This window comes from Bos javanicus, chromosome 20 (assembly GCF_032452875.1).
Source record: "Bos javanicus breed banteng chromosome 20, ARS-OSU_banteng_1.0, whole genome shotgun sequence".
NCBI classification, from domain to species: domain Eukaryota; kingdom Metazoa; phylum Chordata; class Mammalia; order Artiodactyla; family Bovidae; genus Bos; species Bos javanicus.
Window position 1 is genome coordinate 8,430,050 of NC_083887.1, and position 19,765 is coordinate 8,449,814.

The 19,765-nt window shown below is 37.0% G+C and overlaps 1 protein-coding gene across 2 annotated transcripts in view; it reads right to left on the reverse strand.

Moving 5' to 3' along the window:
• Positions 1 to 510: 510 nt before the first annotated feature.
• The window catches only part of FCHO2 (FCH and mu domain containing endocytic adaptor 2), a 126,118-nt gene continuing 106,863 nt past the window's right edge, over positions 511 to 19,765 (reverse strand). For both annotated transcript variants that reach the window (XM_061393291.1, XM_061393292.1), the window contains 6 exons: positions 19,368 to 19,523; positions 18,874 to 19,006; positions 6,963 to 7,162; positions 6,157 to 6,221; positions 3,204 to 3,368; positions 511 to 2,886 (listed from right to left, as the gene is read on the reverse strand). In XM_061393291.1, coding sequence (XP_061249275.1) covers positions 2,864 to 2,886; positions 3,204 to 3,368; positions 6,157 to 6,221; positions 6,963 to 7,162; positions 18,874 to 19,006; positions 19,368 to 19,523 — 742 coding nt within the window. In that variant the 3' untranslated portion in view covers positions 511 to 2,863. The remainder of the gene's footprint in view (positions 2,887 to 3,203; positions 3,369 to 6,156; positions 6,222 to 6,962; positions 7,163 to 18,873; positions 19,007 to 19,367; positions 19,524 to 19,765) is intronic.

Consider the following 19,765-nt stretch of genomic DNA (forward strand, 5'->3'; position numbering starts at 1 on the left):
TAAGGTAAGTGAAGTGTATGACATGAATGTAAGAGTGCTACCTGTTCGTTACACAGGGTCCCCAACCCAACACAACATGTCCTTTTTATGACATAGAGTCAGCAAAATTTTTAATATTTATGAGGAAATCTTTTTCAAATTTTTTTTAACTCCTTTCTAAATCCACTGGTTTCTGAAAGCCTTGATGTTCCTTGGAAGAGTATAATTTTGAAACGGCAACACTGTGTTCCTAAAAAACTGGTCAGGGGGAGAGTATTTGCTAAAGCTTAACATCAAGTTAAGTATATTTAGAAACCAAAATAATCCCTTGTTAAACAATTTCTACATTTTTGGGTTATATGCTAAATGAAGTTTTCCTATATAACCAATTAAAACTTAGTAAATGGCTGTCTAAATGGTGATACAAAGTTCAAAACCAATTATTCATTACTTACCAAGCCTGCCTTGTCATAATGTCTATGACATAGCTATTATTACCATCAACAAAAGTACAACACACAAACCAACTGATAAATTATATATTACATGTTTATTAAGGGTACAACTTTTATGTAAAATTTACATTTTTATGAAAAATCAAAAATATTTACAAAATATTGTAAGATTTGCATTGTTCTAATTACAACTCAAAGTAGTAAATAACAAATCTTAAAAACTCACATTTGTTAAGAGTTCTGTGTTTACAAATTCTTGGTTAAAGAGGCAGCTACAAAGTTTATCACTATACATAAGCAAGAACCAGCTTGCTAAAATACATTTCCCATTGAAAATCTATTGGTCTTTTTTTACACCATTAGTGAATTTTTAAATGAAAAAATCAATATAAACTCATATGGCTTCAAAATTGTAACCTGCACCTGATACAAATTTATGTACCAATACTTGGTATGAGGACTGGTAATTAAGAAAGTGCAGAAGTATAACCATTTCACTAGTTTGTACATTTTAAGGTAATACTTGATTAAAAACAAACATGGTGAGTATAATGGTGTCTATCCAATAATAAAATATTAACTTCCCAATAAAAGCAGTTTGCAAAGCAATTACAGTTAAGATTCCAGTAAGGGACTGTAATTGGCATTTAAAAGGGTACAATATGTTAGAAATTCTAATTCTGTCCACTATCTAGTCAAGATGAAAATTTTAGCAAATTATCTTATGTATTGCTTTAGTCAAATCTAAATTTAGAATGGGGCTAACACTGAATATATTTAAAAAGCACATATTGTGTTATATATATATATTGCTAATGAGTAGATTTTCTGCTGTATTTAATATAGCAAGATGTTACATAAATGTATAGAGGGAGGGATTTTACTTTCTGTAGAGCTTAAGAGAACAATTAGTGATTTTATATAAATTTACTATATATAACACAATTTATTACTTCTATGCAAAATGCAGGACACTGGTACTTATCCTTATAAATAAAATTCCCATTTGTAAATTATGAAACTGTGTCCAAAATATTTACTTCCTTCAATTAATCAGGATTTGTTATAAAGTTAGGTTTTTTACTATTTAATATTAGTAGTTTATTTTAAGAAACGCTTAACCCAATCCATCGTTTCAAATAGTTTCCTCATTTTTAGCAGGTGGTGATAAGAAAAAGAACATAAAAACTGCCAATTTTTCCAAGTGTTGAAAATGCCAAAACTGATCTTTTCTAGTGTGTTCCTCACAAACTACTACAAACTCATGCTCACATCACATTCAGTAAATAAATATATAAATTTCCAATAATAAGAGTGAGGGGAAATGTTAAGTTGAGAGTGAAAATGCCAGTTATCAATTTACCATTACGGTGTTGCAGAATTTTTTGATAAGGTTAAGATGGAACATCTGAAGGTAATCTTTTCCCCTGTAAACATAGGCTGTTAGTTATATTTCTCTAGTGGCTACAGTGTAACACTAAAGAAGGGAGCCAGGGTTCTTAAGTATAAATTGTCCTCTAGTTATTCTGAATTCCCACTGCAATTGCAACCAAAGATTTTTATAAAAAATCGCAATTATCTTGTAAAAATTCTTGACTAAGATTCTGAATACAAAATCTGGACTGTGAGGAAAAAAGTGAGGCACATTAATGAACACAAACTGGATAGGCACATTTCTGGGTTTTGTTATTGTTTTAAAGGCACACGTTATGCAATCCATATAAAAATAAATTAAATCTAACAGCATTAATTCATCAAAACAATCACAACTTCTATAAAGTTAACTGCAGAAGCAAATTTCTCTGCTGTCTTTTGCAAGCTTATTTTAAAACACATTGCACTTGAGGATTAAAAAAAATCATATAAAACACCATTTACACTTTATTAATATGTTTATATGAGAATCAAATTATAAATTTTGCATACACCTTGGACTCTGGTCTGATTACTTTATGGCACATAACTCAATTTGATTGAGTGTTATCAACATTATCCCAAACTTAGAATTCACGTTCTGTTTGTATCCATTTAATATCAAACTTAAACGTTTTTAAAAGCTACCTCTGACTCTAAAAACTTATAGAAAGCTAAATTATCTTGTGCTTCCTCTCCTGAAATTTCAGGCCTCATATTACACTAAAAGCCCCTTTTTCAACATAGACACTGAAGATAAAATTTCCAGCCTATAAAAACTTCATTTTACTGAGAATCTGAATAAATGTGCTTCCTGAATATTGCAGTTGATCATTTACAGCGTTGAAAATCATTTCAGTGCTATTTTCTTCGGTGACTCACTTCAAAAGTGCAATTTAATGTTTGTAGTTAGCTCTTAAAGATATAATACAAGTCAGAATAGTGTTTGAAAAGAAAAATAATGCAGAACGGCAGGTTTGTACTACTCCCTTGAGCCAACCACTTTCCCAGGTCCATCAACAATCCGCCAGGTATCGTCCTGGAAAACACCAAGTAGACCTTTGCCATTATAATTTCAAATGAACTCAAAGGAGGACATTTCCACTGTGGTTACAGACACAAACCCCAGTTCCCATCTGCTGTTTACAGTACATTAGAATCAGATCACAGGTGTTTAGCTATACTGACCATGAGTACTCTCTCTCCCAGGCGTGTCTCTATCTGGCACTTTGTACCAAAGGTCAAAGGAAACATTTACATGCCTTCAGACTATAAACTACTTGAGAGTCATTTAGTAACTATTAGAATATAAATGTTTCCCATGTACATGAAAAAGCTTGAAATCTCCCAACTTACCAGTGGCAAACCGCTTCTTTACTAAGGAAAGCCTGTAGCCAGTGCCTACAAGTTCAGTATCTACTCCTGAGAGGGTACTTCCCTCACTGAGGAATTGCACTGCAAGTGTTGTGGGTTTACTGGGTCCTTCTGAAAGATCAAATTTTGCTCTGAGGGACCCAGAACCTATAAGGAAGAGAAGAAAGAATTTATACAGGATACTATTTCACACCAAAAAAAGGCAAGTGAGCAAGTAAAAGCTAAAAAAAAGTCAATCCTATTCCAAATTCTTTAAACGTATAAGTGAATCATTGTCCTGTTTTCAAATCAGATTTTAGTCAGTGAATCTGAATTTTCATTAAGTAATCTTAATCCATGCTTCTCCTTGACTTAATAACAGTCTTCAAAGGGATTTACTATTGATATTCCTACACTCTGTGTGTGTTGAAGTGAGTCAAAAGACAAGTAAGGCTGAGGACAGGAAGGAAGGAAGCCCTGGAAACAATGAATGGGCATTAAAGCCAAAGGGAAATGACTGCTGAGTACCATGGGGCAGGAGAGGTAAAGAAGCTAAATAGCTAAGATTGGGAAGAGCTGTATCAGTATTACCTCTGTATTCATCTTTCTTTTTAAAATCATGCCAAATATGTCTGAGGGGCTTTCTTTTCAATGTAACCATTTATTCCACATTCCTCAGTCTAATAGTCTGGCAGAAATAGTATATAATTATGAATATTATAAATTTATAGTATTATAAATGTACTATACAAAAGAAACTATCAAAAGCTATGGATACAAAGCACATAAAATGTTGTGGGGATGATGGGGTCTGTTTCAGGAAAAGGTAACTACAGGTGCAGAGACGGGAGAGCTGACAGCACGATGCATTTAAGGTAACTACATCTATACCAGAAGATCAGGAGAACAGATGTAAATGGAGCAAAGTGGCAGAAGACGATAGACTGGTAGCTGAGGAAAGCTCTAAGTATCTTTACAGACCACAATAAGAAATAAACGTAGGGAGCCACCAAAGACAAGGAAGACAAAACATTTCAGGTAAGAATCTTAGAAGGGCAACAAGGTACAAGATGCAAGGCAGGGACACCACCTGAAAGTCAATAAAATGGTCTAGGACTCTAGGTGACAGGAAAAGTGTGTTTGAACTACACTGGGGGAAAGGAAAGAGGAGAATGAATTTGGAAAACATTCAGGAGTTGAAGTCAAAGGGTAAATAGGAGGAGAAGCCTAAGAGGGAGGGTTCCCAGGTTTCCGGTTTGAGAAAAGCAGACAGAATTGCTGGGTAGAAACAGTGACATTCTGTGATTCCCCGTGCAGAAACTGTACACCACAGAGAGAAACTTGAAAGAAAATATAACAAAGACCCATCCTATACTACTGTACCTGGTGGCACACAGATCAGTTGGGAAAATGAGTTGCTGTCTAACTCTTAGCCCGTGTCCAAGTGCTCCCTAAGCTTTTAGTTTGTGATATGCAACTCAATTCTGTGAAAGTGCGACCACAGGCCAAGAGCAGCCAACAGGGCAACCCTTAAACTTTAGAATATTTCCTGCTCCTCTCCGGAGCATAAAGCCAAAACAGAAACAGACTTCTACTTTATCGTATTCTAGTTTGGAGATATCTTTTTAAAGGTTGACTAACCAAATCAGAACCACACTTGTAAGATGTGGTTCTCACACAGTCCTCACATAGTCACTCTGATACCTGAACAGCAGAGGGAAACTATAATTACAACACCCAGTTAGAAAATTTGTATCCTGTTTTTCAGAGAACAAATTCCCTTCTTGGCAAATACCTACAATAACACTGTTTCATTAAATATGGGGAAAATATTAAAATATAAAAACCCTTTCTTCCTTGCTAACTGGTTGTACTTCCAGTTTCAACTAGGACTTTCAGTTTTATCTCCTAGTCATACAGCTAGAGTAAAAATCAGTACATTTGCCACTTGAGCACAGGCAACCTTTAAGTACCAAATACAAACAAAGGAACCAGAGATTAGCTGGGTTAGGAGTGTGGTTCTCTAGTCGTAAAAGCCTAGTTCAGCACAGGAGGTGAACAATACAAGTATGTACCTGGTCTTTTATGCAGAAATACCTTTAAGAAAAACTACTGATGATATATTTTAATCACATGATGCTTAAAATGTTCAAAAGGAAAAAAGTGAGTAAAACTTGAAAAGCCAAAAAACCTACCTAATAGGAAAAGTTATTGGAGATTAATTAGGCATTCAAAAGAGATAGGAGAAGTCTCCTTTGATTAAGAGAAACTGCCATTAAAATGTTAAAGACTGTCCTGGGAATTATATTCTAAACTGAGTGAGAGGATACACTAGGAGTGACCAAGTGACTAGTAGAGATTTCTCTGCACTGTGAGCACACATGCAGACGTGGTGGGCGGAGGCGATTACCTTGCTTCTTCTTGAAATAATGATCACAGAATTAAAGGCTGTTAATAGTTTTAATAAGGGTATATGACCAAGGAAAGGTTCTCTTGAGAAAGAGTAGGCAAGATAGGCAAGGGGAGTTTTTAAAGCCTGAGAGCTTCTGTACTATTTCCGGGAGGCCAGGCAGACCCCATTAACAGAATGAACTAAATAGCATGTTAATTACTTTAATTAGTTATCAGTTTCAATTATCAGGTTTCCCAGACATCTATAAATTAATAGGTATCTTCTCATGTGCTAACATTAGTTAGCACATGAACATAAGGAATATTTACATAATATTTATAAAGTTATAGCAAAACATTTTCTCACAGAGAAAGCACTTTCAATCTAGAAGAAAAAAATGTGTTCTGAATCTCAATTGGTCCATTCTTTAAGGTATTAACTTCCACCTAGTGGTCAGTTCTAGAACTGAAGGCATGAAATTCCAGGAGAAAATTTTCCATAAACATGCCTAAAAGATCCATTTTCAGTGCCATTATATTATAAACAAACCATGCACACACTTACCTCCATTTTCTGATTTTTCCGAAATACCAGACAGTTTCCAAAAGGCTTTCATCTGTTCTGCATTCCTGTAAGAACAAATATCTTCAGCTAATGTGTCTAGTATGATGCCTTCCTTGTACATGGATGAGCACTTCAGTAAATACATTTTAAATATTTCACTAGAACTAGTGCTAAATTTACTTTAGAATAGTATCACTGGTGAAAATGTGTTTATGAATAATATAAACAAAATACTATTCTTTTTCTTAATAAGTAGATATTTACCAAATTACATAATTCTATTTCTGTTGATAAGAGAAAGGAAAACAATGTATAGGTAATCGAGTACCTTCATTACTCAAGGAAAATAGTTTTATTATTAAATGGTGAAGCAGATATAAACAAAGAATCGTCAGAGTATATACTAACATTAATGGAGGAAGCAAGAGAGGCAGTTAAGAGATGGGACTAATACTTAACACTAATCAGGTAGGTTTTCCTATAGATATGCTAGATACTATATTTAACTCTGTAAAATAATTATCTTTATTTTTAAATGAAAAAAGTTTAGAGAAGTAATGTACTTTGAGGGTAAAGTTGTACTGAATCACTTAAGTCTGGGTGGGGACAGCAAACTTGGTTTGTTTATTCTGGGTTGAAGCTACTGTAGCTTGACTAGTAAAATCTACAATACATTTTATAACATGATTTCTATGTGAAAATACACTAAAAATTTTCAAACTTGTAAGACAACTTTCAGAAATGAGGTCCTATACTGGGGGATTGCAGACAGAAATGTAGTAGGAATTCAGAATCTACTTACTCACCATATTGCAGGGGGAAGGGACTGCATGTGTGTGACTCCACCGTCCACTGGTACCACCACCTGTATGTTGGAGAGCACACTTGGCGCCACCATAGCTTCCGGGTTGTACTTATAATCCACCCTAAGATCTGTGGTGCCAGCACTACATTTCCAATATGTGGCAAGATTTAGAGGAGTGGACTGAATACCATTTGATGACACCTTTAAAGAGAGAAAAAAACAAACAAGAAAAAAACAAACCTTTGACCTACAAAGTAAACAAGTCATACTGACATATACATGAACACAAGAGATCACACATTCAAAAACAATAATGAGGGAGTTGTCTGTTGCTAGGTAGAGTGAAGCAGGCTCATCTCAAAGGTATAAGCATGACTCTCAAAGTGTAGACCTGGGACTGTTTACATCAAAATTTCTGTGGTGCTTGTGGACAATGCATATTTCTCTGGCTCCAAATGCAGAAAATCTGGAGGCATTGGTGATATTAGTGTTACCATTGCTGCTGCTGCTGCTAAGTTGCTTCAGTCATGTCCAACTCTGTGCGACCCCATAGATGGCAGCCCACCAGGCTCCCCCGTCCCTGGGATTCTCCAGGCAAGAACGCTGCAGTGGGTTGCCATTTCCTTCTCCAATGCATGAAAGTGAAAAGTGAAAGTGAAGTTGCTTAGTTGTGTCCGACCCTCAGCGACCCCATGGACTGCAGCCTACCAGGCTCCTCCATCCATGGGATTTTCCAGGCAAGAGTACTGGAGTGGGGTGCCATTGCCTTCTCCAACCATTGCTGCCTTCCAAATGCAGAACATCTGATTCAACAGGTACAGAAATCAGGGTGTTAACCACATGATTCTTATTTATGCAGGTAACATTTGAGAATGTCAACATTCAACAGAAAGTTCTAAGATTCTTCATAAGAATTTAGATTTAAAACAGAAAAACTGGGTCACCGTGCAGTTCCGCAAGCCTGGAGTTGGAATACTCCAAACTCCAAATGAAATTTTAATCACAATCACTTACTTCTTTTCAATGAGACCTACTCTGATCATCCTGTACAGACTTTTCTTTCTCCATAGCACAATATACATTATTTACTTATTATGTTTACTATCTCCCTATGCTATTCATAGCAATTAGCAAGCATTGAATAATACATACTTGCTGAATGAATGATAAAATGAATACTTGGAATAAACTTTAAGCCAACTTAAGTGGCAGTACTTTTTTATTCTTTTAAGTCTATTTCCTAGAAACATAAGTCATTTTTAATACAGTTACCCTATTAAAAATTCAAACAAGACATAAGAATATGAAAATAGGAAACTTATCCCTTGGCACTTACTCCCCACTGTTAATCTCATGGTACATACACTTCCAGACTTCCTAGGGATGCAAACGAGATCTGTCTCATTCTTTGAAATGGCCATAATAATTAATTTAATCAATCTCTTTCTCTGTGGACATGTACTCGAGTGGTTTCCAAACAATGCTGAAGTGAATATCCTTTGTACCTTCCAACCCCATCTGTGTGATTTCCAAAGAACTGATTTCTGGAACTGTTGAATTAAAGGTTACATCTATTCAACAATCTAATAGAGTTACCTTCTAAGAGGTTCTATTAATTTGTACTTCTATTAACAAGTGGTAATTTCATGGATAGAGGAGCCTGGAGGGCTACAGTTCATAGGGTCACAGAGTCAGACATGAATGAGCATGCACACCCACACACACCTTTTCTAATAGAGCAATCTTTTTCATTTTGGTCAATCTAATGAGAACTAAAACTGGTATCTCATTGTTGTCTTAACAGTCATTGCTCTGATTACTACTGACATGGAGCATCTTTCTAAAAGTTATCTATTGAATTATTCATCTTTTACTTGTAATTTATAAGGATCCTTTGAAGTAAACCTTTTGATCTATTTTACATAATACTTTTCCCTCAGATTAAATACTGACTCTGTTTAAACAAATATAAACACACACAGATTCATTTCTTTCTGTCTCAAGTATCTTACTCGCTTACTGCATGTCGTCTGGGTTTGTAGTATACGTAGGTCTTCCACACTTGAAGATTAAAACATGTAATAAACACACGGTACACATGCACATATACCCATGGGTATACATATATTCACCCAAGCTTTTAGTGTTTTTTATGTTTTTATTTGGGCTTCCCTGGTAGCTCAGCTGGTCAAGAATCTGCCTGCAATGTGGGAGACCTGGGTTTGATCCCTGGGTTTGGATGATCCCCTGGAGAAGGGAACAGCTAACCACTCCTGGAAAATTCCATGGACTGACTGTATAGTCCATGGGGTCACAAAGAGTCAGGCACGACTGAGCAACTTTCACTTCATTTCACTTCATGGCTTGATTTATTATTATTAAACATTTGATACATGCAGATTTTATTTTGGTTTAAGGTATGAGCTGGAGATTTAGCCAAATTTTCCCCTCAAATCTCTAGTCTGTTGCCCCAATTTCACTTATTGAAAACTTCATCATTTCCACATTGTCTTGAAATGCTACTATGTCATATAAGCAGTTTTCTGTTTATTCTTAGATCTATTTCTGGATACTCTCATCTTTTCCATTCATCTGGCCATCTATTGTTCTGCCAGTTCCAAACTATTTTAAATACTGTTGGCTTATAATGTTTTCCCATTAAAACTAAACAGTACTTTAGGTTACTTTTTAAAACATTTCTTAATTTTCCAGGCTTTATGCTTCTGAGAACTTAAAAATGATTGTCAGGTCTCCAGAATTCACCAAGTTTTTGATCAGGGTCACATTGAATTTATAAGCTAATTTAGAAACAGATTTTTACAAAATAAGTCTTCCTTTTTAAAGTATACCTTTCTAACTATATTCAAGGCAGAAGAGATATGTTTCTTAGTTTGAAAAAAAAATTTGTGTGTTCACTGTAGCCACAGGAAAGGGATGCTATAATAGATCTTTTTAAAAACAATTCTGAAGTATAAATGATATATTAGCTTCAGGTGTACAATGTGGTGATTTGATATTTATACACATTGTGCAGTGACCACAATGATCATCACAGTAAGTCTAGTTACTGGGTGTCACTATACGTATATACTACAAATTTTTTTCCTGTCCTGAGAACTTTTAAAATATACTCTTAGCAACTTGGAAACATGTAACCCAGAATTAACAACTTTGGTCACCATGCTGTGCATTACATCCCATGACTTACTTATATCTACAAGTCCGTAATTTTTTACTCCCCCCGCCCCCACTTCATGCATTTCACCTATGCCCAGCCCCCTGTGCCCCAGTGGTTACCAATCTGTTCCCTGTGCCTATGAACTTGGTCTACTTTGTTTGGTTTTATAGATTCCACATATAAGAAAGATCCTGCGATTTCTGTCTTCCTTTGCTTGACTCATTTCACTATTTTTTGCCAATATCATGTTTCCATTACTGTGTCATATGGTTTGAAATCATGGAGCGCAATGCCTATAGCATTTTGTCCTTTCTCAAGATTGCTTTGGCTACTTGACCAAATCCATACAAATTTTGTGAATCCATACAAATTTCAGGATAGTTTATTCTATTTCTGGGGCTTTCCTGGTGGCTCAGTCAGTAAAGAATCTACCTGCGCTGTGGGAATCCTGGGTTGGGAAGATGCCCTGGAGGAGGGCATGGCAACCCACTCTAGTATTCTTGCCTGAAGAACCCCCAAGGACAGGTGGGCTACAGTCCACGGGGTCGCAAAGAGTCGGACATGACTCAGAGACTAAGCACATTCTATTTCTGTGAAAAAATGCCACTGAAATTTTAATAGGTATTACATTACATCTGTTTGGGTAGTATGGATATTTTAACAATTTTAATTCTTCCACCAATGAGCATGGATTAGCTTTTCATTTAGTTTTGTCTTTTGTCACTGTCTTCTAGTTCTCAGTGTACAGGTATTTCATCTCCTTGGTTAAATTTATCTCCAAGTATTTTGTTCTTTTGATTATTTTCTTAATTTCCTCTTCTAGTTTATTATTAGTGTACAGAAACACAACAGATATATTTTGGATTCTGCAACATCACTGAATTCATTTATTATTCAGTATTTATTCTAAGTTTTGTTTTGAAGGAGTCTAAAGGTTTTCTACATATATTATGTGATTGGCAAAGAGTGATAAAACTGGATGCCTTTTCTTTTTCTTCCCTAATTGATTTGGCTAGAACTTTTATTACTGAATAAAAGAGTTAGGAGTGGGCCTCCTTGTCTTATACCTGCCCTTAGAGGAAAAGCTTTCAGATTTCCACCACTGAGCCTGATGCTAGCTGTAGGCTTGTCATATATAGCATTTTTTATGTTGAGGCACACTGCCTCTGTACCCACTACATTGGGAGTTTTTAATCATAAATAGATGTTAAATCTTGTCAAATTCTTTTTCTGTAATCCACTGAGATGAGCATATGATTTTCATCTTCCTTTTCTTAATGTTGTATATTATGTTGATTGACTTCTGGATGTAAAACCATCCTTGCATCCCTAGAATATATCCCACTTGATCATGCTGTATGACCTTTTTAATGTATTACTTAGTATGCTATTATTTTGTTGAAGATTTTTACATCTATATTCATCAGGGATGCTGCTGCTGCTGCTGCTGCTAAGTCGCTTCAGTTGTGTCCGACTCTGTGCGACCCCATAGACGGCAGCCCACCAGGCTCCCCCGTCCCTGGGATTCTCCAGGCAAGAACACTGGAGTGAGTTGCCATTTCCTTCTCCAATGCAGGAAAGTGAAAAGTGAAAGTGAAGTTGCTCAGTCGTGTCTGACTCTTAGCAACCCCATAGACGGCAGCCCACCAGGCTCCCCCATCCCTGGGACTCTCCAGGCAAGAACACTGGAGTGGGGTGCCATTGCCTTCTCCGATTCGTTAGGGATATCAGCCTGTAATTTTTTTCTTGTTCTGTCCTTATCTGGTTTTGGTATCTGGGTAATGCTGGTCTTATAAAATGAGTTTGGAAGTCTTTCCTCTTTTTCTTTCTTTTTTTTGGAAGAGTTTGAGAAGTTCAGTTCAGTCGCTGAGTCGTGTCCAACTCTTTGCAATGCCATGGACTGTAGCACACCAGGCCTCCCTGTCTATCACTAACTCCCGTAGCTTGCTCAAACTCATGTCCATCGAGTCAGTGATCCCATCCAACCATCTCATCCTCTGTTGTCCCCTTCTCCTCCTGCCTTCAATCTTTTCCAGCATCAGGGTTTTTTCCAATGTCAGTTCTTCACATCAGGTGGCAAAGTACTGGAGCTTCAGCATCAGTCCTTCCAATGACTATTCAGGACTGATCTCCTTTAGGATTGACTGGTTTGATCTCCTTGCAGTCCAAGGGACTCTCAAGAGTCTTCTCCAACACCACAAAGCATCAATTCAAAAGCATCAATTCTTCGGCGCTCAGCTTTATGGTCCAACTTTCACATCCATGTATGACTACTGGAAAAACCACAGCTTTGACCAGATGGACCTTTGTTGGCAAAGTAATGTCTCTGCTTTTTAATAAGCTGTCTAGGTTGGTCATGAGCAAGAGTCTTTTAATTTCATGGTTGCAGTCACCATCTGCAGTGATTTTGGAGCCCCAAAAAATAGCCTCTCACTGTTTCCATTGTTTCCCACCTATTTGCCAGGAAGTGATGCAACCAGATGCCATGCTCTTAGTTTTCTGAATGTTGAGTTTTAAGCCAACTTTTTCACTCTCTTTTTTCACTTTCATCAAGAAGCTCTTTAGTTCTTCTTCGCTTTCTGCCATAAGGGTGGTGTCATCTGCATATCTGAGGTTATTGATATTTCTCCCAGCAATCTTGATTCCAGCTTGTGCTTCATCCAGCCTGGCATTTTGCATGATGTGCTATGCATATAAACTAAATAAGCAGGGTGACAATATACAGCCTTGACATACTCCTTTCCCTATTTGGAACCAGTCTGTTGTTTCATGTCCAGTTCTAATTATTGCTTCTTGACCCACATACAGATTTCTCAGGAGGTAGGTAAGGTGACCCGATATTCCCATCTCTTGAAGAATTTTCCACAGTTTGTTGTGATCCACACAGTCAAAGCCTTTGGTGTTGTCAATAAAGCAGAAGTACACGTTTTTTTGGAACTCTCTTGCTTTTTTGTTGATTCAATGGATGTTGGCAATTTGATCTGGTTCCTCTGCCTTTTCTAAATCCAGCTTGAACATCTGGAAGTTCACGGTTTATGAACTTTGAAGCCTGGCTTGGAGGATTTTGAGCATTACTTTACTAGCGTGTGAGATGAGTGCAATTGTGCGGTAGTTTGAACATTCTTTGCCATTGCCTTTCTTTAAGATTGGAATGAAAACTGACCTTTTTCAGTCCTGTAGCCACTCCTGAGTTTTCCAAATTTGCTGGCATACTGAGTGCAGCACTTTCACAGCATCATCTTTCAGGAAATAGCTCATTTGGAATTCCATCACCTCCACTACCTTTGTTTGTAGTGATGCTTCCTAAGGCCCATTTGACTTTGCACTCCAGGATGTCTGGCTCTAGGTTGGTGATCACACCATTGTGATTATCTGGGTCATGAAGATCTTTTTTGTATAGTGTATTTTCTGTGTATTCTTCCCACCTCTTAACATCTTCTGTCAGGTCCATTCTATTTCTGTCCTTTATTGTACCCATCTTTGCATGAAATGTTCCCTTGATATCTCTAATTTTCCTGAAGAGAGCTCTAGTCTTTCCCATTCTATTGTTCTTTGCATTGATCACGAGGAAGGCTTTCTTATCTCTCCTTGCTATTCTTTGGAACTCTGCATTCAAATGGGTGTATCTTTCCTATTCTCTTTGTCTTTAGCTTCTTTTCTTTTCTCAGCTATTTGTAAAGCCTCCTCAGACAACCATTTTGCCATTTTGCATTTCTTTTTCTTGGGGATGGTCTTGATCATGCCTCCTGTACAATGTCACGAACCTGCATCCATAGTTCTTCAGGTGCTCTATCTATCAGATCTAATCCCTGACATCTATTTGCAATCAGTTTGAGAAGAACTGGTATTAATTCTTTTAATGCTTGGCAGAATCTGGCAGTGAAACTATATGGTCCTGGACTTTTGTTTGTTGGGAGGGTTCTGATTATGGATTCATATCTCCTTGCTAGGAACTGATCTATTCATATTTCTACTTTATGATTCAGTACTGGAAAGCTGGCTGGATGTTCCTATCAATTTGTCTATTTCTTATAGGTTGTTCAATTTGTTGACATATAATTGTTCATAGCAGTCTCTTGTGATTCTCTGTATTTCAGTGGTATTGGTTGTAGCAACTCCTCCTTTGTTTCTGATTTTATTTGAGCCCTCCTTTTATCTTGGTGAGTTTAGATAAAAGTTTGTCAATTTTGTCTATCTTTTCAAAGAACCAGCTCTTAGTTTCACTGATCATTTTTCTTAGTATCTATTTCTGCTCTGAATTTTGTTATTACCTTCCTTCTACCAATGCTGGGCTCTGTTTGCTTTTCTTTTTCTACTTGCTTGAGGTGTAAAGTTAAGCTGTCTGAGATTATTCTTTCTTCTTAAGGTAGGCATGTATCATTTTGAACTTACACTCTAAGAAATGCTTCTGCTGCATCCCATTAATTTTGGTATATTGTATTTTCATTTGTTTCAAGGTATTTTTTTACTTCTCCTATGATTTCTTTGTTGACCTACTGGTTCCTCAGTAGCATACTGTGTAATCTATACGTATGTGTGAATTTTTCAGTCTTCTTGTAACCAATTTCTAGTTTCATACTGCTGTGACCCAGAAAGAGATGCCTGATATGACTCCAATATTAAATTCATTATGACTTGTATTTTAACCTAATGTATGATCCTGGAGAATGTTCCATATGCAGTTGAGAAGAATATGTATTCTGCTGCTTTTGGATGGAATGTTTTCTAATTATCTGTTAAGTCTATCTAGTCTAATGTGCCAGAGGAACCTGGCAGGCTACAGTCCATGCGGTTGCAGAGTCAGACACGACTAAGTGACCAACATTAACACTTTACATTTAACAACCTAACAGTCTTAAGTTGCAAACAACTTAAGTTTGAATACTTTCCAAAGCTCTACATTTTTACTTCTCCCAATTTTGTTTTTCACGTCACATTTTACATCTTTTTATCTTGTGTATCCCTTCACTAATTATTGTAGTTATTTACTATTTTTGTCTTTTATCCTTCATATTACCTATATATGATTAATCCACCTCTACTTTATATTTACCTTTACCAGTGAGGTTTATACTTTCATATTTTTGTTACCAATTAGCACCCTTTTCAGCTTAAGAAGTCCCTTTAACATTTCTTGTAAGGCCGGTTTATTAGTGATGAACTCCTTTAAATTTTGCTTGTCTAGGAAACTCTTTTATCTTTCCTTCAATTCTGAGCAATAACTGCCAGGTAGAGAATTCTTGGTTAAAAACTTACTTTGAATATATCCCTCTGGCCTGCAAAGTTTCTGCTGATGGTCTTAAGAGAGTTCCCTTGGTTTTTTCCATTGCTGCTTTTAACATTCTTTTTTTTTAAACTTTCAACATTTTAATTATAATGTGTCTTAGTGGGGGTCTCTCTGGGCTTCCGGGATCTAATGTCCGTTTCCTTCCCCAGGTTCTTAGGGAAGTTCTCAGCTATTATTTCTTCAATAAGTTTTCAGCCCCTTTATTCTCCTGGAACTCCCCAAATGTGAATGTTAGTTTGCTTGATGCTGTCCAATAAGCTACGTCCACTTTTTAAAGTTTTTTGTTTCTGCTGTTCTGATTCAGGTGAGTTTCACTGCCCTGTCTGCATTCACTTGTCTTGTCTTTGCTTCATGTAGTGTGTGGCTGAACCCCTCCAGTACATATTTCAAATAAGTTACTCTATTCTTCAGTTCAGTGACTTCTATGGGTTACTTTCTTTTGTTTTCTATTTTTTTGTTGAAATTCTCACTGTGCTTATCCATTCTTCTCCCAAGTGAGGTGAGCATTTTAATACCACTACTTAGAACTTTTTATCAGGTAAATTACTTACCTCTGTCTCATCAAGGTTTTTTCCCTAAGGTTTTAGCTTATTCTTTTGTTTGGAATATATTCCTGTTTCCTCATTTTATTTGATTTTCTGTACTTCTTTGTATTAGGTGAAATAGCCATCCCTTCCAGTCTTGAATGACTAACCTCTTGTAGGAGATGAACCTTATTGTTCAAACTTGCCTTAGCTCTTGGTTGCTTCTCAAACCTTGGTGATTGTCCAAGCAGCCTATTTTATATTTACTAGCTCCTGGTGATCAAGGGTGTGCCAAGACCTGTTCGTGTTCCAAAGCAGGAAATCTGCCAGCATGTAGATTCAGATTAGGAAGCTAGACCCTCAGGCAGCAGCTTTGAAAGCAGGCAAATAGATATAGTCCTGTGGGACTGAACACAAGTGTAAGCCCTGCTGGCCACCTGATCAGGGGATCTGAAGATGTCCCCTGGTTGACAGTCATAAAAATCAGGGCTCTGGACAAGTGTGTAAGTTCCTTTCTGGGAGAAACTGGCGAGCTGGGCAAGGCAGAGAGAATGAACTGACTGCATCCCCAAGCCTATGTTCTCTGAGAACATACCTGCAGACTCCTAGATGTGCATCAAATCTGAAGCCTGTCCCTTGGACTGCTATTCCAGGCCAAGCAAATGAAGTCTTTTAGAGAAAGACTACAGAAGCTTTTCAGTCTGCTTTCTGTGCATTACCCTGGTGGCAGTAGCCTGCCAAGAACTGTCTCACTAACTGTTATAGTCCTGTGGGACTCAGAATTATAAGCTACCCTGGCCTCCAGAACAAGGGGTGTCCCCTGGGCTACAGCTGAAAAACTTGGGGCACCAGACATCTATAAAATTCCTCTAGTAGATACCAGTGTTGCAGAAGACAGCACAAAGATGACACTCACCAAGGAAAGGGGGGTGGGGAAGTCTTAAATAAAAAAGATAGCACCTGCCAGCCTTAGCATAAGAGAGGGAGAGTCCACTGGTTGGAGGATAAAGTAGTGCCCACCAAGAGAAAAAGTCTATAGTAAAAATAATCATAAAGTGGTACCTGTTTGCTGGGAGAGAGCAAAAGAGGTGCCCTTCAGCACCTCATTCCCTGGAGAGTGTTCACCTCACACCCTGGCCCTTCAAGCTGACGCTTTAAGATCAGCAAATGCATCTCCTTCACATGGCCACTTGTATACCTAGAGTACTTGAGTCTGCATGCAAGCCCTTTAAAGCTGTTTCAGATCCCTGCAGCCCTTGGTTCCTGTGGATGTGAGCTCCACTGGTTTTCAAAGCTGGATGTTTCAGGGACTTGTCTATCAAGTGCAGGTCTCAGAAGCTGGAGTGTCTGTGCTGGTTACAAACCGTTTGTTCCTCAGAAAGAAGCTCCATGTTTCTGAGTTCCATCAGGTAATAAATAGGCTGCTTTGCTGGGGTTGAGGCCTGTGGTGAAGCTGGATCTCAGCCTCTCCTACTTGCCTCAGTGTGGTCCTTTTCTTATGAGCTGATGCGAAGAAGCTATTTAGCTATCTTTCAGTCTCTTTAAGAGGGAACATTCCACATGCAGCTACAGATGTGATGTGTCCCTGAGAGAAAGTGAGTTCAGGATCTTCCTGTGTTAACACCTTGGACACTGTCTCCAGCTCTAATTAGTTGGGTTTTTTTTGATGTGAATAATTTTCTCCATTAGTTTTCCTAAATGGTTATTTTGAAAGCTATTAATTTTAATATTAATTTTTAAATGACCACTTTGCTAAATTCTCCTACATCAGTTTTTAAGTTGATTCTTTTGAGATATATTGATATCAATATATCTCTTGATATATTCAGAAATATATCACCTGTACTGATAACTTTGGTTCTTTACCAAATTTATCACCAATTCTTAATTCTCTTGTCTAACCATCACTTCGTGGGAAATAGATGGGAAAACAGTGGAAACTGTCAGACTTTATATTTTGGGGCTCCAAAATCACTGCAGATGGTGACTGCAGCCATGAAATTAAAACGCTTACTTCTTGGAAGGCAAGTTATGACCAACCTAGATAGCATATTAAAAAGCAGAGACATAACTTTGCCAACAAAGGTCCGTCTAGTCAAGGCTATGGTTTTTCCAGTAGCCATGTATGGATGTGAGAGTTGGACTGTGAAGAAAGCTAAGCACCAAAGAATTGATGCTTTTGTACTGTGGTGTTGGAGAAGACTCTTGAGAGTGAGTCCCTTGGACTGCACGGAGATCCAACCACTCCATTCTAAAGGAGATCAGTCCTGGGTGTTCTTTTGAAGGACTGATGCTAAAGCTGAAACTCCAATACTTTGGCCACCTCATGCGAAGAGTTGACTCACTGGAAAAGACTCTGATGCTGGGAGGGATTGGGGGCAGGAGGAGAAGGGAATGACAGAGGATGAGATGGCTGGATGGCATCACCGAATCAATGGACGTGAGTCTGAGTGAACTCCGGGAGTTGGTGATAGACAGAGAGGCCTGGCGTGCTGCAAATTCATGAGGTCGCAAAGAGTTGGACACTTTTCAGTTCAGTTGAGTGACTGAACTGAACTATACTAACACATCCAGAAAAATCTTACATACTAATAGGAATAATAGGTGTCTTTGCTACTTCTTTCAACGCTTTAGGTATTTCATTATTAAGATTGATATGCTAGTCTTTTCAGATGAAGGACATATTCATATATTTATAGTTACAGAATATTTTAATTGGTAATAGGTGGTGAATTTGATCAAATTGGTCAAAATCTCCATAAGCTTATGAAAAGATTTTTAAAGTTTGAAATACCTTTGCATTGCTCAAATGAACTTCATTTTGGCTATGACATGTTATTTAATGATATGCAATATTCTATTTGCTAATATTTTAATTGAATATTAAAATATTTTAATATTTTATTAATGATATGACACTTACCTGATACTTTAATACATCTACATTATAGTAAGAAGCAGCTGGATTTTGCTCTGATAGCTTCTTGAGGTAGACAGTAACAGCTTGCATGTTCATCCAGAAATCTTTTGTGTTAGAATCACACTGTGATGGATCACTGTATGTGTAAGAAATATTTTCATTATTTTATTTATCTTTTTTATCTGCCTGTCTGTAGTAATTTGGTGACTTGGGAAAGACTAGTAGAAATGAACCAAAAGATAGGATAGAAAAAATTAAAGTTAGGGGATAAAGAATGGTACACAGTAGAAGGCTACCTAAAAGATGAGAAGATGTACAGCAGAGAAGGATTTAACAATAACTATTACCACCATCGGCATGCATAAAACAAAGACAGCAGAAGCCTAATTAATCATAATAATTTTGGTACTATCTTCGAACTGAACTATTATTGCTTCAAAGAAGAAACAAAATTTTCTTAAAAAGGAATTTCACCTTCAAAATAAAAGTACACAAACCTGAACACAAGTTGTGCATTTGGAAGAATTTGTTCTAGTCTGCTGATATTTTTCACCCTGAAGCAGAGCACAGCTGGAGATGGATTACTGGTGAAGACTTTAATAACTCCACTTGGAAATGATATTGTCATGTCACCAGTGATCTTCACAATACACCTGAAAGTGGAGATTGTGAAAAATTTTAAGTTTATAAATAAGGCATTTAAATCTCCATTTAAAGCATATTTAGTTTAAAAAGGGCTTTATTTATATATACAGCATTTTATAATTATGGATGAATTATTTCTTAATAAAAAATGATTAATTGTGAAATGACATATTCATCTAACACCAGTCTTTCCTGGAATTAAATTCCAAACACAAATGGAAGCAGATAATGTTTGCTCAAACCATCCGCT